At 37.3% G+C, this 24,617-nt stretch overlaps 1 protein-coding gene across 2 annotated transcripts; it reads right to left on the bottom strand.

Annotated features, from left to right (window-relative positions):
- Nucleotides 1-995: 995 nt before the first annotated feature.
- On the bottom strand, nt 996-22,849 carry LOC122833141 (ankyrin repeat domain-containing protein SOWAHA). Of its 2 annotated transcripts, XM_044120481.1 has the most exons (14): nt 22,580-22,849; nt 18,645-18,706; nt 17,371-17,586; nt 15,904-16,026; nt 11,519-11,575; nt 11,067-11,168; nt 10,237-10,248; nt 8,190-8,192; nt 6,384-6,470; nt 4,556-4,558; nt 4,158-4,160; nt 3,946-4,018; nt 3,623-3,718; nt 996-2,657 (listed from the first exon to the last, which is right to left on the bottom strand). In XM_044120481.1, the coding sequence occupies exons 1-14, from the start codon at nt 22,713-22,715 to the stop codon at nt 2,485-2,487; spliced, it is 1,146 nt and encodes a 381-aa protein (XP_043976416.1). In that variant the 5' UTR covers nt 22,716-22,849; the 3' UTR covers nt 996-2,484. The 2 variants fall into 2 exon arrangements, with proteins under 2 accessions (XP_043976416.1, XP_043976425.1); XM_044120490.1 differs by lacking the exon at nt 8,190-8,192 and having other exon boundaries at nt 999-2,657.
- Nucleotides 22,850-24,617: the final 1,768 nt, after the last annotated feature.

Raw genomic sequence — 24,617 nt, 5'->3', positions numbered from 1 at the left:
AGTGAACAAAGTGAAGTTCATCCATCCATTATTTTCCGTCTATAGCCTCACAGAGAGTAGCTAATGAGGTTATTGAGCATATGTGACGTGACATCTACATTTTGGCCATTTGTAAAACAATAGCAACAAGGAAGCCCGGGACATTGGGCCCAGTGCTGTCCCAACTCAAAATAACAAAGCTGAGCAGGCGCTGGTGGGAGGCTGCGCTCTCATGGAAATGAGCAGCCAAACCAACAATGTAGTGCCTAATCTCCTCAGAGAGGGGAATCAGTTACACAGCAGTATGCACCCCTCAATGCTTTTCATTAGAGTCAGCGTGGAACTGAAACAGTCCCTCCACCCTCCCGCCTTGCATACAAACACAATCACACACACACCTAACCCTCATGTGTAGCCACAGAACTAACACATACATGCACTAGAAACAAGGTGCCCCCCCCATTCTCCAACACAACAACAGAAGGGTTAAAATAAGTGGGGCAGAGGCCTGGTGTGGGGGTGCAAGGCCTCAAAGCATGGGATTAAAGTTAATGTGCCCTCCCTGGGTTATAATCTCTTCAGAGGGGGACTTTGTTTGAGGGGCTTGAGGGCAGTGAGATAAGTATCTATTACAGAAACTCCCCTCTTATCCCTCCAACATCCCCGCTTCAAAAATGAAGCACAAAAACACTTGCCTCTGTTCCCCTCTGTGTCGTCTGATATCTAAGATCCAAAAGCAAGTGCTGCCCCTTTTTCAGCTAATCAGGATTTAGGAGTCCAAAGCTGTATGGAAGGTCGGAGGGGGACATATTTACTCCATCTGCAGCCCGCAAAGTCAGGTAGTTAAAATGAGATCAAAGCTGCTCGGAATCTCAGGTTATTGGGTAGAAACAAAGGAAATAAAGTAATAATAAAATCTGAAGATGCTGCGGATTCCAGCAACTTTGGATTGAATCTGTCCACGAGGTATTTAAAAATAAACTGTTAATGCATCAAAGTCAAGAAACACTAGAAATCAGTTCTATATAAAAGAAAGTTTAATTCAAAAATATTTTTATGATATAAATATGGTGGACAAAAGTATACAATGTTCAGATTACACAAATTAATAAGGCAAACTGCAAAAAAATGGTATTTCAGTTTTAAAATAAATTAAAATAATGAAAGTCAGAACAGTGCTTTTTAGTTTTACAAATGTTGACAAGAACTTCAATGTACAGCACATGGAAAGACATTTTTATGAAATCTATTCTAAGTAACAGAGAACAACAATGCCATAAAATGCTAAACATGCAAATTAATTACTGAAATGCAACACTTTCAATAATCTTGTCTTTGAAAACTCTGACCTACATGTTCCTTTGCAACAATTTGCAAAGATCAGAAAAGTTTCCCCAAAATTGTCCCAAAGAAAATGTCTTGTTTATGAAATTATAGTAATGACTCATAGGGCAGAGTTGGCTTCCTCATTGTGCCAGAGGCCAGATTTGTTAGGATTGTTCTTGTGGAATATTTTTTATTACATTGTAATAAAAGGCTACATTTTTTAAATATATTTAGAGTAAAGTTGAATAAAGGTTAAGTATTAAAGTAAGGTAAGACTGAATTTTTTCCACTTTGCCTTTTTGTGTTAAATTGGTAAAGAAGTTTTTCTCATAACACTTCAAGGTTGCAATTGTACTCCAAATGTTTTAACTCTAATACATTTTTGTCTTTAATAAAATCTGGAGCAGATTTAATCCTTGTGACAGCAGCATTTCTGACATGTTGTCACAAACTAAAGGTTTATTTTTAGGTTTATTTTTTTTAAGTTATGAATTCCTAACTCAGCACGTTGTAAAGCTAAAGCTATAAGTGGATACTATCTGTTGCAAAATGTTCACATATATTTTAGGAACAAAAATTTTAATGAGTGCTTAAAGTAGCAACAAACTATAAAAGCTATAATATAACTATAATATACATTTTTAACAGAATTGTGGGTTAATTTCTCATCATTCATTATACAATCCCTAATTCCCTGCAAATTTTATCTAAAAAAAATATTGAAAATGTTTTCCTGATCAGATTTTGAACTCAGGACACCCTAAGAAACTAAAACACTGACAGTCTTAGTTAGCATCTGCAGAGAAAACTAAATTCCAGAACATAATCAGTAACTAAATGTTTTCCACTCACCTCCAACCTCTCCCAAATTACATTAAATGAAAATATTAAGCTCTGAAAATCCTGCAGCCTGAACTGATATGACCACGTAACACGTTACATCATAAGTAATATTTAGTAACATTCATTAAAACTTTGCAAGCTTCAAAATACTTCAGTGAATAGCATAATGTACATATGAATAAAGCAGCACTTTCAAATTTGCACTTAACGTTGCAGCATCTTTGTTCCATATTGCCTTCTAGTTGTGTTATTAAGTGTTTTCAGGTTATGCGTCTGTTTGGTCCGTGTGTGTGTGTGTGTGTGTGTGAATAAGGACTGTTAAATGTGTGTTTTTCCTCAGCGGGAGAACTTTCTGGGCCTGAAAGGAGGAAGGGCGAGCTGATGCGACGCCGTCCTCTCCTCCTCTATCGGAGCCAGCTCCTCCGCTGAGCCCCACTTCTTCTTGGAGTGAAACAACGACACCAACTTCCTGTTCTTGTTCCTCTCCCTGGCCTGAGCGACTTGAAATTCTGCAACCGAGAAAAGCGAGAGATCGTAGTCGATGGAGATCCGCAGGATCAAAACGAAACTACCATCTGTCAGGATTCTGAATGTGACATCATTCAAATGCTTCATAATGGTTGCTACTGGTTTTACTTTCAGAGAAGCAACATTTTTGCCAAAGTTTAATTCATATAATGGATATTCTGAACTCAATCAAGAGATTAATTTGTTCTGCTCAGTGTTGGAGGTTATTTTGTAAATTTTCTTAAACAATGCCAAATATATCAACTCAAAATGGCATCTGCAAAAAGCCAAACTGAAAACTTCAAAATGATCGAAATCAGGAATAGTTGTTCTCTAAGACATCAGTTTAGATGTTTTCTACCTTAAATTAGTTTCACTTAATTATGTTGCTGTTTTACATAAAGTTCAAGATCATTTGTCAAATTCATAATTAAATAAACTATTTATAAGACAGAATTTAAACGTCAGGTCACAAATAATCCAGTGAATTCAAGAGACTTTTTCAACACTGAGAAATCAGAGTTACTTTGCAATCAAAATAAATTTAAATGTAAAATACAAAAAAAATTATCTTAAATAACATAATTTGAAATAATACCATCATGTGGACAGGGAACAATTTCTGGTATCAAAACAGAAAATGTCAAGGTTTCAAAATGTAAAAAAAATTCTGTCACTCTTTTATTAAAATTCCAGTTCCTTTTAATAATATTTCCTTACATGAAGACTTTTAAGACAGTGATTTCTCTCTCACACTGTGAGCTCTTTTTCAACTGGCAAAGGCAAAAAAAATCTCACGAAACTATCAGCTCTGTCTGAAGTTCAAATACAAAAAATACAACAAAAAAATCTCCAACATTTTAGAAACAAATATTAAGAAAAACCTGAGATGATCTCTATAAGTATTAAAACTCAAAGCCATTTTTAATTCAAAGAGTTCACCAGGCAAAAGGGACGAAACACTCACGCAGGTCGCAGTCCTCCTGGGGACCTTCAGGGTCTTTGATGTTCAGATAATGGCCAGGAAGACGACCGCTGTAGTCGCGGACGTTTTCTTTTGCCCCTGATAACATGAGAAAGAAATCCCCAAAACACAGACAGCGGTCAGGAAAGACAGGCCGCAGATAATCTACTTTACTGACACCTTACACCAATGGCTTATCGTGAAAATCTGCGATCTGAAGGCAAACAACACTTCCTGGAACCCGATGCCGAGCAGCTGGTAAGGCAACACTGACATTGCAGTGAAATGTAAAAATTGCACAATTTAAAGTGTGGTTAAATGTTTACCATAAGTTCCGATGAGTAGATCAAGAATGTGATGATGACCATGCAACGCTGCAATGTGCAGAGGTGTGTATCCCTGCAGGGGAAGAAAAAACACTCAAAAACGTTCATAAGGAAGCTTTAAACATATAGAACCTCTAAATACAGCAGTTACAAACAAAGAGTTGGTTAAAGCTTTAGTTTTTGCTGAAGTAATGGAAGGTTTTAGTACCTACCCCCTTGAGTTTTCCATGTCCAAATGCATCCAATGAAAACATCATGGAAAAAAAAGATACAAATTAGGAAAGGTTATGGAAACACCAGATAATGATAAAAACATAATTGCTCAGTAATTCGCTGAAAATTGCACAGCCGTGGACTTGCATGCTGGCAAACAGGCGCTCTGTTTTGGGAGACAATTAACATGACATGACATGATTTATTAGCGGCGTCCTCCTGCGGCCCCACCGCTCTCTGCTGTAATCCATTTGCACAGCTGGATCTTCACAGGGATTTTTAAGGAGCATTACATCACACAGGGGGCAGAATGGGGGCACCGCAGCAACCTTTCAAGTCAAACGGCCTACTGTACTGCACATCCCCATCACCGCCAGATGAAAGGCTGGTTACTCACATGCTGCAAGAGAGAAGAGCGCCGCAATTAGATCAGTGCAAAGAGCGCAAAAATAAACAAACTGTGTGCACACATTTTAGATGACAGGCACAAACAGGATGAAGTGAATATTTAAAAATCATAGATATTAATCTGCAATAGCAGAATGAGTTATGGTCAGTTTTTAAACATGAAGGTCTGTGTATTAATTGCTTTAAATTTATATTTCTACAGGGAAAAAGGTTAAAACTGGAGCTTAATTTTACCAATTTCACATTTTTCTTGTAGAAATTACAATGCATGTTTGAAAAAAGCAAAAAATGAAAGATAAATCTAATCTAAACTTTGCTACTAGTTTAAATTAAATTATGGATTTTATTCACACATGGAAATGTGCAAGTTTAGCTTATGCCTTGCTTCGATAAGAAAAAGTTGCAGTGACACTTTTAGTGTCCAAAACAGCAGACTTCCACTTGTATTTGCATGTTTCCAGATGATAAAAATATTATCTATAACCTTAGAGTGAGCAGGACCAATCAGACCAAGCATAAAATAGGACAGCTGTGAGGAGCAGGAGGTAGAGAAACAGTTTAGCCTGGACTTGACTTTCTTATTTGAGGTGGGAAGCAGGAATTAATATTGTACAGTCTGACCTTAGCAGAACACTCACTATATTGTTCCACTGTTTAAGGAGATCAAGCATGTTTACCAAGGAATCTATTGTGGTTGTGTGATTAAGTGCATGTTTGGAGCCTGAAGGCTGTTGTGCTGTCAGGAAATATCCCTCTAATACAGTGAATACAGTGCCTTGCAAAAGTAAACATAATACTAACTTTTTTAAATAAAGCTACATTACAACCACAGTGTAATTAATTGTTTTTATGTGATCCGTGCAAAATACAAAACAGATGTGTTACAAAAGGAAAATGATCAATTGTTATTAGAATATTTGAAAAATATGGCGTCCATTGGAATTTTTCATTTTATAACCACATTTTGCTGCAATTGCAGAATTTGTACGTTTTTTAAGGTGCATTTACGCCAGTCCTGTTTAGTCCACTTTAATCAGTTTGTCTAGAAAGCCTGGTTCATTTTGGGAGGTGTGAATGTGCAATCGAACTCTAATATGGACCAAAAAAGTGAACTCTGGTCAGCCTAAAAACATACATATTGGTTTAGCTGAAGTGATATCTGGTGCGGTTCGAATGCATATGTGAATGCAAGCGAAGAGCTCTCCAAATACAGGAAGTGGACACTAGCACACGATTGACTATTGACTATTACCTTAGAGTTAGCAAGACTTAATGACTATTATACTGAAACTACGAGCGCAGGTTTGTTCCACAGAAACACTTCATGAAGCGCAACCGGGTTGATAGGTGTGTAATAACAAATTTAATCCTTTGGAGGATGATATAACATGATCGATTTTAGTGCTTTAGCACTAGCTTCCACTAAATAGCTTGTTTGTATAACAATTTAGCATTAGCAGAACTAATGTTGATAATTAGTGCTTTGGGGTTAGTGCAAGTAGCTTTTTAGACAGCAGTGCCTGCCTCTGCTTAAGGATATCAGAGTAGAGGTTGTGAATCAATGTATGCCACATTTTTCAGAAATTTATTTCATGGATAATTTTTCTTCCACTTCATGATTATGTACTATTTTGCATTGTTCTACCACATGAAATTGCAATAAAAGACAGAAATTTGTGCTGCATTATGTAGCACATGACCTAATAAGAGCAAAGTAGTCTGTAAGTTTTTGTTTCAAACAAAGCCATTTACTTTAATAGATTTTCATTAAGTTTAAAGAGATCCACCAAAAAACTCTCTTTAAAACTGTTACTTACAGATTTAGTGTTGACATCTGCTCCAGCGTCAGCCACTAGAACGGCCATGTTCTCATTGCCATGTTTGGCGGCCCAGTGCAGAGCGGTCTGTTTGCAATAGGGATAAAAAAAAAAAAGGTGTTACACATGTAACAACTGTTGTAGCATTTTTACAAGCTGCCATGCGTCTTATTGGCTGTCAGAGGTCAGAGGTCCAGGTGTATGTAGAGAGGAGTCCATGCATGGAGGAGCGGTAAGAAAAGGGGAAGGTTTCCTGCCATCTAACGCAGCCTAATTACAAAACAACACAGCACTGTGCTCACAGTTGGAGGGCCTGGCCGCCTGTCACCACACAGAAAGATTGATGATGTTAGTGTGACCCCGGGGAGGGGAGACCTACCCAGACATCACAGCACTACTGTCAGCACAAGTCGAGGACGGAAACCCGAGCCTCCATTCGCACAACAGACACACCCAGACGGCGGCGCGCGAAAGATGCTCGGATGTGAAAATAAAAACACACATGAAGCAATAAGGCAGAGAGACAACACGAGTTCCACCATGTCCACCTGCTGAACCGCAGCTTTGATCCCCTGTTTCTCCTACACACTCAGAGATGTGTAATTATGGGCTATCGACAGGTGAAATCTGTGTAGGTGCAAATGTCAGCTCAGTAACCACATCCATCCCTTCTGCCATCTGACCCTTCACACAGCAAATCAAACAGCAACCATTTCACAATTGTATATTAACAGTGGATAGATGAAAAAGCCTCGACCTCTAGTTGTTACTGAGCATGTGCTGCTGAGAAACAGCTCCACGGTTTATGCACCAAACAAGATGAAAGCAGTAACTTATTTAGAGGGGCAGTATTATGTTTTCCAGACACATAGAGTCATTTTATAGCACAATCAAGTAACTATGTTCAGTTGCTATAAAAGAAATGTGAGTATTTTTAACTTAATGCCTTGAAATTGAGTCTTTGTCTCTTTAACCTAAGATTACAATTTTTAGATTAAAGAAAACATCATTCTGCCATAGAAGCTGAGGTACTAACCTTCAGGATAATTACAATTTGCTTGTTTTCATAATCCAATGATAATATTGTACAACCGCATGCTGTTCATTGCATTAGCCTGTAAAATATATCGTATGATCCCATGCATGTAAGAAGTATTCACCCCATTGATTTATTTGCCAAATAAATAAAAATGGTAACACATCCAGCAGGGTGAGAACTTTTTATAGGCACTGAGTGCAGCTTAAAGGGATAAAAACTGAGGCGACAGATGTTTTTCTTATTTTACCTTTCTGTGTGGCAAGCACAAGCCAAATAGTGATTCTTTCATTACTGTCTGAACGAGTCTTTTTCTCTTTACAACCTCTGATCGCAATCATGTAAAACAGGCTCATCCAGCAGCCAATAACAGAAACAGTAGTTTTTCGTACGGCTCTGTCTGACGCGTCAGAAGCTCAGATTGTGACAGACGCAGCGTGGTTGGAATATCTCCTGATCTTCAGTGTCACATCAGAAGACAGATCATCCAAAGTGCTGCTTGACAGGCGGCTGGCTGGGCTTCCCGGTGAGCAGGAATGATGTATGAGGCCCAAAACAGGATGCTTGTTCCCTCGTTTCTGTTCCTGTTCCCCCCACTCTCACTCCCACCCAGCTGTCGGATCACTCAGGGGGCAGCACTGAGTCTCCCAATGAAGACTCAGTGCTGCTGATTGGCCAAAGAGGACTCGTAGTGACAGAAGCACAAAGACCTGTCTGGTCTGGATGTGGAGGAAAGATGGAGAGGATTGATGGGGAAGTGATGTACTTACAAACTGTTTGTGGGAGGAAGTCCGTCACAGCAGGAACGGAGGCATGCGTCACATGGAGGAAGAGAAAAATATGGTGAAACTTTGATGAGAACTAAATTCAGATCCGATAAGTTGGTCCACCTTAAAGCCTTAAATGTGCCAAAACATATCCATGCTCATTGAGGTTTTTCACATTTTACTTCAAAATAACTCCAAACTTCAAAGTATTTATAGACCCACACAAAAAAGTGCACAATTGTGAATTTGAATCAAAACGGATAAAAAATTCTTCACAATTAAAAAGTTGTATTCAGTTGTTGATCATACGACACGTGGGATGAGAAAAATGGATTTCCATTGCAGTTTTGCAAAATACACTTATTTCAATACAGGTGAAAAACTTTTTTGTCAAAAAAATTTGAGTTTTTCAAAACTGACATGTTTCCCTTACGCAAATTTATTTTCACAATTCCAATTTGTCCAATTATGTGGTCAATGGAAATGCAACCAATCAGCCACTGTCATCTTTTGCTCTTCCAAGAGAGCTGAATCACATCAGGACTCATCTGCACATTCATGCTTAACAAAAGTTCACCTTACTGTTGCCTTTGTTGCTACATTTAGCAACTTCACAGACAAAAAAAATTTGTACTTGTCAAAATTGGTAAGTCGGAAATTTTCTTCTACATGAAAAAATTTGTAGACTCTACAAAAAATGTTTTTCTACAAAAAAGTTTATAGAAAATTTTTTTCGTAGAAAAGAAATTATACAAAACTTATGATTAATATCCCCCCCAAAAAATTAGCATATTTTTAACTTTTGAATCTCAGAAATAAGCACGCTTATTCTAGAAAATGTCTTAAGTTATTGTGAGTAACTTTTCTACTTTTGGACCTCAGACATTTCCTTTTCCTAGATGTTTTCTGAGATTAATTGCAAAATGTCAGAGTTTTTTTGGTGAAAATTTACTCAATCTTTTTTCTATCTACAATGGCTCCAATAACACAGTCATAGATCTGACTGAGCTTTAGAGATTTTGCAAAGAAGATTGATCAAAAAGAAAAGTTCTTATATCTATCGAGTTGGTAGAGTCCCCAATAGACTTATAGCTGTGAGATTTGTAATGACAGCTGGATCTAAAAGTATAAACTCAGGTGAGCTGAATGAAGATTGAGTAATGTGTTGGACTGTTACTCCTTCCTATAAAACTTGGCAGTGATAGCATCAGGTCAAATGTTCTATTTCTTAGTGTTTAGGTTTTGTTCAGGAGCGTTTTGGTTACTGTTTTGATTTTCGGTATCTCCCTGTGTTATCTCCACCTCTGCTGAGCAGTGTCAGGTTGAGGGCTGAAACATCAAAGAGCCCTGAGGGAGACTTAGCACCTTCCCAGGGACACATGCATCATTGTTCTACAATTAATCCCAGCCTGCTCTATTACTTTCAGATTATCTTTAAATGGGCAAAGTCTTTGTGAGGCATTAAGACTCTCCTTAATCTGCACCCCGCCGCCTCCCCAGCTCCCAACACTTCAATGGCAGCCGAGCTATCTTGTCCATGGTGGAGATGGCAGAGGCTTAGGGCGACTCTTAGAAGGTGGTCTGCCATGGCCACAGGACGGTGTGAGAACTGTGACACGAGGGGAGGGACAACAAACATGAGCTCAAATCTCTTAAGCGCACTGGGAGACAAATAAAGGGATTTAGGTTGTCAGGGGGCCACAGGAGCTAAAAAGCTATCTTTCATAATCCTTTTGATAGTGGACCTTTGAAATGCGTGATCTGGATACTCTGAGGAGAGTTGAGGAGAAGGACTGTTGGCGGTGGATAAGTAAAGAGCAGGTTTGAGACGGGAGAAAAGTGTTAAAGACAGTAGATAGTAAACTTGAATGGATGAGGCCTTTTTTTAAAATTATGGATGGAACTTACCCCCTGAGAGCAGTGGTTATGGTCACGATCAGCAGCCATTATGCGTCAGAATGTTGGATTGAAAAACTTCAGGTTAAACAAGAATCCAGAACAGAGAAGATAATAACTCTGCAGCATGCTAAAAATCCCTCAATATACTCACAGAGGTGAAGTCCTGGTTTCAAGAAACAAAACAAACAAAAGAAACAACCATGAATTAATCAAATCGCACATATTCACCAATAAAAAATTTCTAAGAGATGTGTATGATCATTTCATTCCATCTGTATTTCTCACATTTGCAATTTTATCTGTTTCATACCCAATTTGTTCAGGCAGGAAAAAGAGTCATCTACCAGTTTATTGGGACATTTTGTACCTACTTTAATAACCAATGACCGAAAGACACTCAATAAACTGAACTTAGTTACTTGATTAATTAAATCACTTGAAAACCAGAAAAACCACATAAATCAAATATATTAAACCTTTATGTACTGAAACTTCACCCCAATGCACATCTATAAATATAAATCTACAAGGTAAAGTAGATGTGTTACACTTTCAGTCAGAAAAGGTTCACATAAGTAAGAATGTCAGAATTTTGCTTTTCAAGTAGAAATTCCAAATTTAATGTTGAATAGAATGCTGTATATCTACACAATAACAGTTTCTGAGCCACCATTAAGCTGATATGTGATTAAAATGCACTAGTCAGTCCCTCCTGTTATTGCAGATTTACTTATCAGTTGCAAATTTTGCACAAACATGCAATTTTCACCAGTCAATGTAACTTTTCTGCAAATCTGGCCTATCACCTCAATGTTTTCTGTACATCCTTCTTGTCAGACCAATCACTGCAACCTGTTGTTAATCACAAAACCTTGCCAAGCCTATTTGTTACACTCACACTTCCAAAACAAAGAATCCCAGTTTTATTTCTTTGATTTATTGCAGTTGCTCTTTATAAGCCAGGTCATAAGGAGGTGCTACCTTTTTATTTGCCAGTGAGGGTTCCTGCATGAGCAACTGCGAGAGGTCAGGCACTCGAGCGCTGGCAGCGTGGTAGATCCACTCTTTCTCTGTAGGATCCAGCTGCAACAGAAACACACATCCTGTCGGGGACTCTTTTTGACAATGCTGAGACCACAAACCTCTAATCCATTTCCTACAAGCGGCAGAGCCAACTGACACATAGTGGGAGACACCCACGATCACGCTCCGCTGAGTTCAAAAGTTTTACTCCTCATATTTGTTTAACGGGGACCAACACCACTGGCAAGGTGGGTTTTATTTGCAAGAGGCAAACCTTAAAAAGGTCATTCTGAATGTAGACAAAAGTAGAGCAACTTTGACTTTGTGAACTGTACTGTTAATATGTTTTACCTCTTTGGTAAATATTAAGCAGAGGGAAGAATGTTGGAAAAGGCATTACAGGGACTTACGGCAACAGAAGCGGAGCCCATGCTGCCAGTGGACTCCTCGTCATGCTCCGACTCGGACTGAAAACACAAACCAAACCAGAGCATTACTCAACTGTGACAAAAAAAGCTGATCTCTGACACAGCTGTCCTGGGGCAGACACACACTGGTCACACTGCTGTGATGTTTTCCAGCTGATGTGATGCGACCAAAGGGGTGTCAGACAGATAGGGAGGTAATGAGAGAGCGAGACAGAGGTGATGCTTTCACACTTAGGCGGTAATAAATAACAATTCGATTAATAATTAACAAGAAAAAAGGAGACAAAAAAGTTTTTTTTATCCATTTAGAGCTCAAGAGAAAACGCCAGCCGTTTAGAAAACTGTCATTAGGCTGATTTATGGAAAATAGGAATAGGAATTTTTTCTTTCTCTTCTCGACTCTTTTGACGAACTCGCAAATTGTTCTCAGATCACACAGCGGCATGATGGTAAAACAGTGAGTCCTTTAATGTCTGCCATCCCAACTGCCACATGTCAACATTCTGAACACGAAAAGTGGAGGCTCGGTATTTATCTAGCTTTTTCCACTCTGACAAGTACTTTTTTTTCATCCCTTCTGGTAGAGACCAGTAATAACAGGCAAAAGAAACAAAATAACACTGGTGGTCATGAAAGGATGGAAAGAGAGAGAGGGCTCAAATGTTCTCTCAGCATTTTTCCATTTTATTAAAACCACAACAGCTTCTGGCCTAAAACTAGAAATGTTGTCTTCAGCTATTAAGAGTAACGTCTGCTCCTATTTGATGTAGATTGTCAAAACTAAAATAATCCATCATGCTTTTTCAAGGCTCAATGTAAAATATTTAGGTGATTTCTTGACACCAATTGTGTTCATAAAAAACTTGAACTTATTAAAAGGAGAGCATTATGCATTTTCAGGCACATAGTGCCATTTCCTCACATAATCAAGTTACTTTTTAACCTTCAATTGTTATGGAAATGCTACATATAAAAAATGTGACTTAAAAGGAAATTTGACGCTGCAATAAATAATTAGTATATTTTCAAATAAGTTTAAGATGTTTAAAATAAAAAATGCATGAGACAGTTTAAGTGGGTTTACAATTGCTGTGATGTAAGTTATGCATGCTCTGTAATTACACATTTAAGATGTTACCAGTGTTTGTAAAACAAATCATTTTATATAAATAGTGCATGACCACAGAAAGCTCGAACTCCATTTAAAACAAAAGTCTGACTTTTGCTGTTTTGTTTCACTGTGGTAAAGCAGTTTACTATGTTTATTATGGCATTGATTTTTGTCAAGTTAATGAACTCAGAATGTGTGTTTTAGATTAATGTGTCCAGGACTGTATATAATAGATTTTATTTGTTGTGCACTCAAAAAGTCTGAAGCATGAAAACTCCCAAAAGAACATTATTAAAAAGCACAAAAAAAAGAAACTTTAATATTTCATTTTTTGGATTTAGTTTCGTGTCGTTTTCACCTTTTAAAGTCTCAGTAACAAATCTTTATGGGAGCATCTATCTGTTACTTTTAGGCAACGTTGTTACTGAACACGCAAAACATCTAATGATATATTTTAATTAGTAAATTTGAATCGTGTTGTATTCCTACTAGTATATATAAATGACCTCAGTCTAAGCAGAGTGAGCAGGTCCTAAAGCAGTTAAGGTGGTGAGTCATACTCTTGATAAACACACTTAATCCAGTTTAAGAGTTATATTAACAAAGTCCAGCATGTTTAATGTTTCCACTGTGAAGGTCATGAGAGCCACATGCTATTTTTCTGTGGGTCAATTCTCTTTGCAGTAATGAGCACAAATGGCTATTATCTTTCTAACACGCTCCACCAACGCTCCTGCTTAGCATAACAACAGGCAGCTTTATTTAAATTCAGTTTTTATCCACACTTAGTCGCCTCAGTTTCTGCTACAACATCCTGAAGTATAAAGATCTGGGTAATTTACTTGGCACCACCTGGTGGGTAAAACAAGGAATCACTCAGGGCTGTGAAGGCTTTTCTTGCCTCAAATTTGTTTAGATTGAAGCTAGAAGCTACCAATGGATTGGTAACTTAACTTTACATTTTTGACTAGCAAAGTTAAGTTAATAATAGCAGCACCATAAAATGGGATGTACTACCCTCTTTATTGTTTTTACAAATCAATCAACAAAATGTTGTTTTTAGAGAATCCTTGAATGTCACAGTGAAAATCGATTTCTATAAAATAATACAATTATATACAAATATGCAACATCAAGTAAGTTATTACATAAATATTAGTAGCAGATGTAACTAACAGGCTTGCACTTCTGAACATTGTAATTTTACTCCTCTCTTCCTGTAAGGTTTCATGGGGGTCAGCTGTGAATAACCCTATTCAAGTCCAGCAACAAATTATCTATCAAATTGATGTCTGGGCTTTGACTGGGCCACTCTGGACCATTCATTCTGTTCTCTTCAAACCAGTCTGGGTAGCTTTAGCTGAATGCATCAAGTCATTGACTTTTTTCTCCAAAGCAGTGTAAATGGAAACAAATTGTCCTCCAGGATTTCCTATAAATTGCTAAATCCACTGTATTTTCTGCCTTTCACTCATTGTGAAAATAGTAGCACCAATTATCTGAACCTCTGATGAATTAGGTTAATCAATTTAAAGGGGGTTAATATTTTTGCCATCACTTATTTTATGCTAAATCTTTTTATTTAATTATTTGATTTAATTATTTTGTTGAATACAGTTCAATATGACAGTAACATTTTTTTTTGTTTTTTCATTTGCCAAAAAGGCAAATTTTGCTAAACATGCTTAATTTGAATAGAAGGATAAACCATCCAAAGGGACGAGTCACTTTTAAAGTCACTGTATCCTTGGTTCCACCAACATCAAAGCAGTCCAAGTGTTAGCTGTTTGGACATGTGCACTGCAGTCCAGAAATTTGAGAAAGATGATGTCAGCTCATAACACTTCCAAGAAATGATGTAATGAGAACCTTTGTGAAAATAGTCAATCATCCTGCAGAGCTTTCAGGGTTCTATTGACATGTTATTTTGTTTTCTGAGATGTTTCTGAAATATTTCACAGTGATATCAGCACAAAAACCTATGAATTAAAATACACCACATTTATGCCCATATCTTTTTGGATATTAATTAACTCTGGAGTGCATGCACCAAGACATGCAATTAACACAGGTCAACTAATAAATTTAGATGCCCAGGCTAATAAATAGAACAAACATCAATCAAAAGCTCATATTTTAAGTGTGATAGTCATACTGCAAATAAAAATGTTTGAAGGTGAAAAATGATTCCAGTCAGAGACAAATCAGCATTAGATCAGTGGTCATCTTATGCTAAGTACTAATCATATTTTAAAGAGTTTTCACAATGATTTAACATTAAATTAATTAAATTAACAAAGGAAACCCTAGTAGAAATGTTTACAGATTAAGCAGTGAGTTCTTTTCAGATTATATGTTCTGAGTTTTTGTTAAAATTATGATCAACGAAAAGATCCCGACCCAGAATGGGGGTTGAAGTTAGCCACCAATACCCCTTTGGAAGTAATCATAAAGCCATAATCACTCCGAACTTTACAGGGTAGTACAGTTATGTGCAACAAATGTGATGTATACAAAGCACTACATTTCGCCCGTAGGAAAAATCCCACACAATTTTGCGCAGATGAGGGCTCCATGTTGTAGGCCACACCTCTCTTGTTCCTATATAGTGTGAAAGCGCAAAAGATTTGTGGTCAAAGTAACTTAATAGGGAGGTTCATAGTTACAGCTAGCTGCATTATGTCAGTAAGAAACATAATCTGAAAGTGTGCTTGTAGTGTACATGGAGGTAAAGTGGGACTCAGTCTGACACAAGCTCCTGTTTCTCTCCAGGGACAACTGAAGAGAACCATACCCAATGAATTCTGTTTCTGCCTACTCAACCACCAGAGGATCTATTTGGCACCACATAAAAAGTAGGATCTTTGGGTTTCTACAAAGGATAAAACTGTAAAGCTTGAACTTAAAAGAACTGACAGAAAGACATCACCAGGAGTGAAGCCTGGGACTTTTTGAACCCAGGATGGGAAACTTCACCAGGCTCGGACAGATTGATGGCGCTATCTGGATACTTTAATGACTGCACTTAAAGCAATACCAATCCTATCTTTATGCGATGGTGTATCATGTTCCCCCATTACTGTCTGATTCAAAAACACACAATAGTGTTGGGATCAAAAGCTTTTGCTAAGCTAAAACAGGCTAGATTTTAACCACACAAATCGGCATGTTTTTCACAGAGTGAATCAGCATGTAGAAGTCGACTTTTGTGGGCGCTTTTGGCGTCTGTAGGGTTAAAACATCATTCACTTTTTACCTTTGATGTTGAATCTCTGTCCAGCTCATCCTCCCCGTTATTTAGTGCTGAGGGATCATTGATGTGGGCAGCAGAAGGTGGGTGTGAAAAGTGATGAACACTGTCTGTTCCAGCCTGCTGTTCCTACATTAGAACACAGAACATTCAGCGTAAACAATGACGCAATGCAAGACACGAAGCAAATCTGCACCACAATCAGAAACAACTTTTAGCTTTTAAAAAAAGTAAATTAAGGCTTATTCTGAGATCTGCAAAGCAAATGTGTTTATTTACTACAAACATGTTTCTGTCTTGTGGGTAGAACTAAAAATTGCTGTCTGAGTGCCAAAGAGAATCCCAACACATTTACTTTCACAAGTGGAGCATTATGGCTTTAGCTTTAATACTCAACTGGAGGAAAAACGAATTATTAGAAAATGTTTTGGGTTTATTTCACATGCAATGAACATGGAAAATAAAAATAAAGGGAAAAGGACAAAGAAGAGAAATGGGGCAAAAGTTAAAAAGGAAAAAAGATAAGAATAGAGGGGAGAAAGAAGGATAGAGAGATTTATAAAAATAAAACACCCTGTATGTCTGCTTCTTCACTTAAAGAAGCAGACAAAGAGGAAGAGGAAGAAAAAAAAAACAAAGACCACCAAAGGAACAATACACTCCACTGGTTTCCAACCCCCAATTTCAACCAAATATTAGTGAGAACATATTTATGTATTTGAGCTTGTGTGCAGAATACTGAACCTTTGTGGGGTGTAGAGAAACTCTAGTACATTATTTTTTGTAATTAACTGATTTCATCTAAAGAAATGGCTTAAATGAATCTCTAAATGCCTAGAATTGATGACATCCATGCAGTTTAAAAGCATGGTCGGCATCGTTCCGCTCTGTGACTACAGTGTTCACTCAATTGGATCAACGTCATCATTTTCATTTGCTCTTTCTTTAATATGAAACTGGGTGTGGCCAGCAGATGTTTGCTTTAGTACTGGGTTTGAACAATCATGTGTGAAGACACTTTACCAGCAGCACACTGGTGGTTTGATCTTCCAAAATTATGATGGCAGTTTGTCGGTACTCCAAAAATAATATGCAAAATACTTTCAGGGAACAACTGTGAATAAAACCTTGTTGAACAAATATGGTCTTTATGTTAAGGCCTACAATCTCTGACCCGGTCTCTTCTTTGGGAAGTTATGTTGGGTTCACCACAGCAAACTAGCTTTTCATTTTTCTCCATCAGTGGTTGTCAATGCAAACATCCATTCATTAGGCTGACAGGCTGGAAAGGAAAGGCTGAATGCAACAACAATGTGGGCTTTGTTCACCCTAAATGCATAAAGGAGACACATGCAGAGCTGCACCAATGGCAGATTTAAAGCACATTTCAGAACCCAGTATTGTTCCTGCATAGTAACACCTCATTCATTTTATTTTTGAATATTTTAATTTAAACAATAACCTACAACTCACCTCTTCATCAGGCTCTCCACATGACATTGGCTCGTCCTGCTCTTCTTTCTTGGAAAGAGAAGATGTCAGGATGTCTGTCGCATCCCACTGCGCAGCGGCTGTGACTCTGGCCAGGTTCTGATTTCTCTGAGCGTTTCCGTCTGTCTCATGATGTCTGGTGTCTCGCTCCTGCAGCAAGTTTCTGTACTTCTTCTTTAGGACGAGATATTTCTCTCCCTGAAGGTTAAACAGTGCAACAGGCCTTTAAAAAGGATGATGAGAAGTCTTGTCTGCTAGAGGCTCTGTCTGTTGTAGCAAAGACACAATGAATTTTGACTGATGCAATACAAAAATTACACAGCAAAACAAACTTTAATATTGGAAAATTGTGTTTTTAGATAAAATTTCTCGACCAGAAAACATGCTTCAAATCAGCACAACAGTCAGGCATTTCCATTTGGCACTGCAGTGACCCAAATAAAATAAAGGATTCAGACAACAAAAGGTTCATTTTGAACAAACATGAGGGACTAGAGTTGCATGATACTGTAAATTTCTTAAGTTGTAATAATAATATCTGTTGCAAATTTAAACACATTTTCCTCATTGTTTTTCTTTAATCCTGCTCCTTGTGAGGTTTGTGATCTCTGTAAACAAAACCAATCTCAACTGTAAGGCTGAAAAATATTGGGAAAATATTTACTTGCAGAGCTAAACATTAAAAATGCTAAACACCACCCTACTAGCTTCTGTAAAAAGTATTTGATCCCTTTGCCTGCTGATGTCAACAATGTTGACATTAAAATAAAACTAATTAGATATTACCAGGTATGAAACAAACTTATGGTTATAGATTTTATAGATTTATCTAAGGCTCCGTTATTCACAAAGAGATATGACAAGGATACCATTTATACAATTCCAGAGAAAAAACATAATAAATTAATAAAGAATTAAAATCAACACAATAAAACAAATAAAATAAAAACTTAAACATAAAAATAGTTTTATGATCAAACATACATATAATAACAAATCCTCCTGATTTTATTTGACCAGCAAATAAAATTGTCATTATGGGAACACATTACCTAAAACGTTATCTTTCCAAGCATAAAAAAATTTAGCTGTAGTCTCAAGAGGAAACACTGAGGCTACGACTGATCCTAAAACTAAATCCTCTAACTGGTCGGTTGTAACATATGCCAGTTCTGAGTCAGCATTCCTCACAAATCTAATGGGGAACTTTTTCCTAGACAGTTTTTTTTCCACAAAAGGTAAAAATATTCACTTACATTCTCTGACTTCACCACAGCGATTCGGTCGATGATGAGCTTGAATTCCTCTCTGTATTTAGCTGCAGAAAAAATATGAGAGGTCAAAACGCTTGAACCTGCACTGATGGTTAAACCATACTTCACACACAGTTTCATGAGAAAGTATTCCCATTTACTATTTTTGCATTTTGTCAAAAACTGCAATGTATGTTTTTTGTTATTTTGTTGTTGTTTTTAAAATAAAGCAGTGCTTAATTATGGTATAGAAAGAAAACAATTTACGGTTTTAAAACTTTCACAATTAAAAATCTGAAAACATGAGGCACAGAGCAGTTTTTGATACCAATTCTACACAATAGACTTGGTGTTTGACTGGGCCGTTGTTACACTAAGCTACTAAATATGCATTAAACCAGACTAAATCAGGCCTTTTCAAAGTGTGGGATTTGTTCGTCTTCCTATCATGTAAGATTGGCTTTCATATCCCAAAGCAAAATGGGGCCATGCTTTGGGATAACAGGGAATCTTAAATTCATGTATTTAAAAAGTAAGCCTTAAAAAGTGTTGAGTTAATTTTTTAAAAAGTAAGTTGGCCTTAAAGACGTTTATCACAGATTGTAAATTTTGCCATGGCAGTACTATTTGATTGCATGTTTTTGTTTCTCATGGGACATTTCCGTCAGGCAAACGTTTGACTCAGACATCTTCATTGTATTTTGTGACTCGAGGCGATTGAAGCTGAAGCTAATTGCCTGCTAATCAAACTCTTGCTAGCTTTTATGCAAGAGGATACATTTATGGATAAAATTATTGCCAGTTGGCTGAATGACATTTGTTATCGAAACCAGCTCACTTTTGTTGCCAACCCGTATTAGGCTAGGTGCATTTGTGCAAAAAACATTTAAACCTGGCACTATGGGGTTAATGCTGTAGAAAGCCAAATGTAGTGTATTATAGTAGGATTACACAACCATATCCTATATTTGTAGTTTTTTGTCTTAAATTTCATTCAAGGTGGCATTAAAAAGGTCTTAAGAAGTCTTCAATTTGACTTGCTGAAACCTGCAGATACCCTGGGTGTGTTCCTTTGGTCTTCATAGTGCTGCTTGTTCCATAAGGTTCTCTAAAAATCATCAAGCTGTAATTATAATGACTTAAAAATATATTACACACATGCTTATTACTAATATTCTAATTAGGTGACTTCTGAAGGCAATTGGTTGCACTTGTTTTTATGCAGGAGTGTCAGAGAAAACATGGTGTGACTTTTTTTCCCAAAAAAAGTTTGCAAAGAAACTGTATGTCATCTGCCCATGTGGGTTCACAACCCTTAATCTAAACAGCGTGGAAGCATCTTCCCACTCAACATAAACAATGGTCCAGTCTGCGTGCAGCCCAGAGGCAAAAACCTGAGTCATTTCAAAAGCCTCAGTTTATCTGTCCTGTGGGATAGAGCCCATCAGTCGAAGCTTTTTGTTTACCACTCAGAGCAGATATGTCTGACTTATGCAGGATGTGTGATTAAGAACACTTTGCAAACATAGGTATTCCCTACATGCCTGTGGTAAACCGGGGCTTCCATCTTGGGACATGTGAAGCATTTCCTTTTCTCGATGAGAGCTATGCGACGAGACAGTTGGGCAGCTCTCACAACAAGAAATCTAGAGGAAGCAGCTGTTTACATCTGTCCCAACAAAAGAACCTCCTGCCCAGCGCAGTAACAGAGTACACAAACTAGTCATTTATTAGCCAAAGGTCTCCACAAACAATCCAACAACCCCCTCCTTCACATATTTTCCAAACCATGTCCCAGTTTTAGCAAGCTGATGAAAAAGCGCCCACATTAAAGGGTCCATATCCAGTCATGCATGCATGGACTTAATTATGATTAAAACACTATCATTACAATTACAACAAAATATGCTGCAGCCACATGCTACGACAGACTTAAAATGTGTGGGAAGCACTTTTTCTAATTGGACAGCCATGTCAGATGGCAGCGCTCAAAACCTCTGTCAACAACTGCACTGCTGACACGGCATCTGGACTGTACATGCGGCCGACACAAGGTCACTTTAGATAATCATTTAAGGGGGTTAAAACACAGCATGTCTTCATTTCAGCCTGTGTGGAAAGTAAAGGCAATGCAGAATTGGAGCTAAGCACCATGTGTCTGGTTTTGGTTGATAAACATCCTGGACCATCGGTTTTACTTAATTCACTCATAGACAAAGAAAAGAATCGTTCAATTCTAGGTTTAACCTGTCAGAGTGAAATAAAAAACATTAAATCATTACCAAATCCTCTTTAGCAGCCATAACTTTCAGTTGTTGCAGAGGAATTTTGACCCTCTCTCCTCTGTCGCTGCAGTTCACTGAAGGTTTAAGGGCATTTCTTTTAGCACACTTCTCTTAAGGTCACACTACAGAATTTCACGCAGTTTGAGGTATGGACTCTGGGCATGACAACACTTTGATTCATTGCAACACCTCATTTTTTCCTCCTTTTAAGTCTTTTTATAGTCGACTTGTAGCTGCTGGACTTATTTTCTTAAATTTGACTCTGGAATTAGTTTCTAGGACTGAGCAATTCACAATGACAGCATGTTGTAGTAGCTCTGTGATTAATTCTGACTTGGTTTTTCTGCAGACTTTGATAACTTTTCTTTTAGGTTGAGGCATTAAATGTTTGGATAGTTACTCCTTCTGTCTTTGGATGCTGTACAGCTGGAAGGATTTTTGCTTGTTCTCTTCTACTTTTGGACAGTTTTTATTATTTTGTATTCCTTTCAAACAAGCATCTTCAGTATTTTCTTAATTGTCCTGACAATTAGAGAATAAAAAAAAGCTAATGTGCCTTTTTATACAGTTTTATGTCTCATGTACAAACTTGTACCTTAGTGGACATGTCACAATCTTTGGCTGTTTTGGTTTTGATCATTATCTTGTTGTTCGTTATGTTCAATAGGTCCTGCTGTTTTCAGTTCTTTTCTATGAGTTCATTATTATTAGTAAGGTGTTGCCATATTAGTTGATCCCTTTAGTGTTCACTTTGTGTTTAGATTCTGTTTTTGTGAATTTAGTCTAATTGGTATGATCATTCCAACATTTCAGTCTCTTAATATGTAAAACAGCTGTGCATCCTGTCCTCATTCTTCCCAATGAAGTGCAACTTTATGCTGTAACTTATCCATCAGATAAAATCCCAACAAAGTACACTGAACTTTACTGATGTACCTGTGATAAAATGGGAAAAAGCTCAAGCATTGTGAATACACTTCCCCTGTCTTTTGTCAGTATAGTCATTATGTTGGCTCCCACAACTAACACAGTCATACCATACACTGGAAACTATTTTTTAGCAGGGAAAATTATGCTATTACTTAAACTGTTTCTGTTTGCGGGAAAAATCCAAATAGTTACTCAATACCCATTAGTCACTTGAGTCCAAAAATGAGTAGAACTGCAGTGCTAGCAAAGAATCAGGTCGATATTGCGTAATCTTAAGATATGTGGGTAGACAAAAATATCAGTAGATTTTATCAGTGCTGTTTGTAATGATCTCAGAGCTGCTCCTGGGAGGAACCGGGGGGTGGGGGTTCATGTGACACTGCATTTTGCTGATGGGTCCTCAATGTTTTAACCAACGGGCTCGTGGAAGGAAATGACACAATTCCTGCTGAAAGGAGTTGGGGGAGTGATGGGTGCGTTTTAATGCTAACCAGATGTTGGTTTTGCAGACAGAAACAAAGCAAATATCGTAACAAGGCTGCTTATTACAGATAAATGTGATAGTCTATAAAAAATGCTTCCACATATAAACTGAACCTGAATAGACAGACGCACGCGGGCGGACGATTCTTTCATCCTCCACCGACAAGCCGCGCGACCGCATCACGCCGTGTAATCACCCTGGTGGTCTCATCTTAGTAATGTTATATTCAGTCTACTTACCGCGTAACTGCGGGTCACTGTGGCCAATGAAGGGCTTAAACGTCTTCAGCATATCTGCATTTTTCACTCTGCCGGAGTTCCCACCGGCAGAGAAGAAATAATTTAACAGCGACTCCTCAGTCACATCACCCATCATCTCACAGCCTCGTGTTCCTTTTCCCGCGGATATTCTTTGTCTTTTAGAGCTTTTGCTACTCTGCCATAACGTTCTCTGTTGGGCTAATTAGCTCTACTACATGTCTAAAGTTCACTCCACCCAGACGAGCTGACCGCTGCTGCGCCTCCTTCTGTTTAACCCTTTAAGTACATCCCCTTCATGGGCGTTTAAGTATCATCCACATGTAAATGTAATCAAAAAATGAATTTATATCAGTTATTGAATACAGAAACTGAAACTCACACGTATGTATTCATCCAAACATATCTTAGTGAAATTAATCATCTTTTGTTGTTTGTATGGTGTTCAGTTGGTTTCCGTCAAAAAGAAATTTTATCTCTTGGGATTTCCTGGTAAAATTATTGTTGAATTATTAAAAAGCATAGCTACATCCATTACACAGATTATTTTAAATCTTTGTTTGAGTAGATGTTATTGATCATAGTTTACATAAAATAAAATCCTATCCTCTGTCTACAAAAGAAATTTAAATCTTACAGAATATTAATTTAAAGTGTCAGCCAGCTGAAAAGTATGTTCATGTATCAAAAAAAGTGAGCTAAGTTGAGTCAATTATACCAAGTTGAGCTAAGTTGTTGCTAGGAAACATAAGAAAATATTGGCATCATTCCATGGAGTCTGCAAAAAAAAAAACAAAAAAAAAAAAAAAAACAGATGAGTAACGTGATTAGATCTTTATTTCTAAAAAGAAAAAAAGAAAATTTTTGACTCTTGAAAGTGGATTTAGTCTGTTATTTGTTTTGTGAGAATTGTGTTTTGACTATAATCGAGATTTTAAATTAGTTTTATACAATAATTGTTTTATCTATGAGCTCATTAACCTAGAATAAAAGTGTAGCATTTTAGCTGTCATCACAAATAATGGCCTTAGTTTATATTGGTAGTCGAGTCTGATGTCTCTCATCTTTCTCTTAGCTATGATTTAATGGTTCTCTTTTGGGTTTAGGTCAGAAAGCTCACTGGCCATTAAAACAGTGACATTGTGGAAGCCGCCACAATATGATTATTAAACAATCTGTCAGTACGTATATCAGTTTATGAGTGTGTCAAGTCTGGTGTAAAATTAAATCAACGTCTCCATAAACTTTGTGAAGGGTGTTGCTTGTGTCCCCTTTTCCCTACCATTTTTTTCTTTCCACTCAACTTTCTTTTAACATGCCTGAATGGAACACACTGCGAAGAATCACTTTCTTTTCATGTTTTACCTTCCTTGTCAAGTCGGCACTCTACCCCCCTGATTGTGTAGGACTTGACATTGTTATAACATAAAAGAAGAGTCTTTGTTGATGATAAACAAATTTTTCTAAATGGTAGACAAAATATTCTTTATCAAAGGCAAAGACAGTCTAGCCTCTAACATACCCTGTTCTTTCACAGCCAGGTCTTTGAAATACTTAAAGGAAATGATTTTATTTTGGCTTATTTAAAAAACTACGCGCATATGTACAGCCATTTTGCATGTGTTTGATTTCATTTCCTGTGTTTTGATCCCTTGTGGCCCTTCAATGAAGTCGGCCATCCTTCCAGGTTTGCTCACACTGGAATTCACTTCCTTTTAAAAAGGAAGTAATTTTGTTGCTGAGATGACTGGGAGCTAAATATAAGAAAAAATAAATATGCAGTATATTGGATTCATTTGATGAAATGGGCATGACTAGATTTGAATTACTGGTACTGTTCAGCATCAAGTCTTGCAGCTTTTTCACATTTTGTCTCGCTACAACCATAAATTTTCGCATATTCATTTTGGATTAGGGGTGATAGAAAAATGCAAAGTAGTTCAATGCTGTTAAGTTGAAAGGGAATTAACTAATACACTCATATTCCCACTTTTTTATATTTGGTTACTTCAGATACAAC

Source organism: Gambusia affinis, linkage group LG01 (genome assembly GCF_019740435.1).
Source record: "Gambusia affinis linkage group LG01, SWU_Gaff_1.0, whole genome shotgun sequence".
NCBI classification, from domain to species: domain Eukaryota; kingdom Metazoa; phylum Chordata; class Actinopteri; order Cyprinodontiformes; family Poeciliidae; genus Gambusia; species Gambusia affinis.
This window is presented reverse-complemented; position numbering and strand designations above follow the sequence as displayed.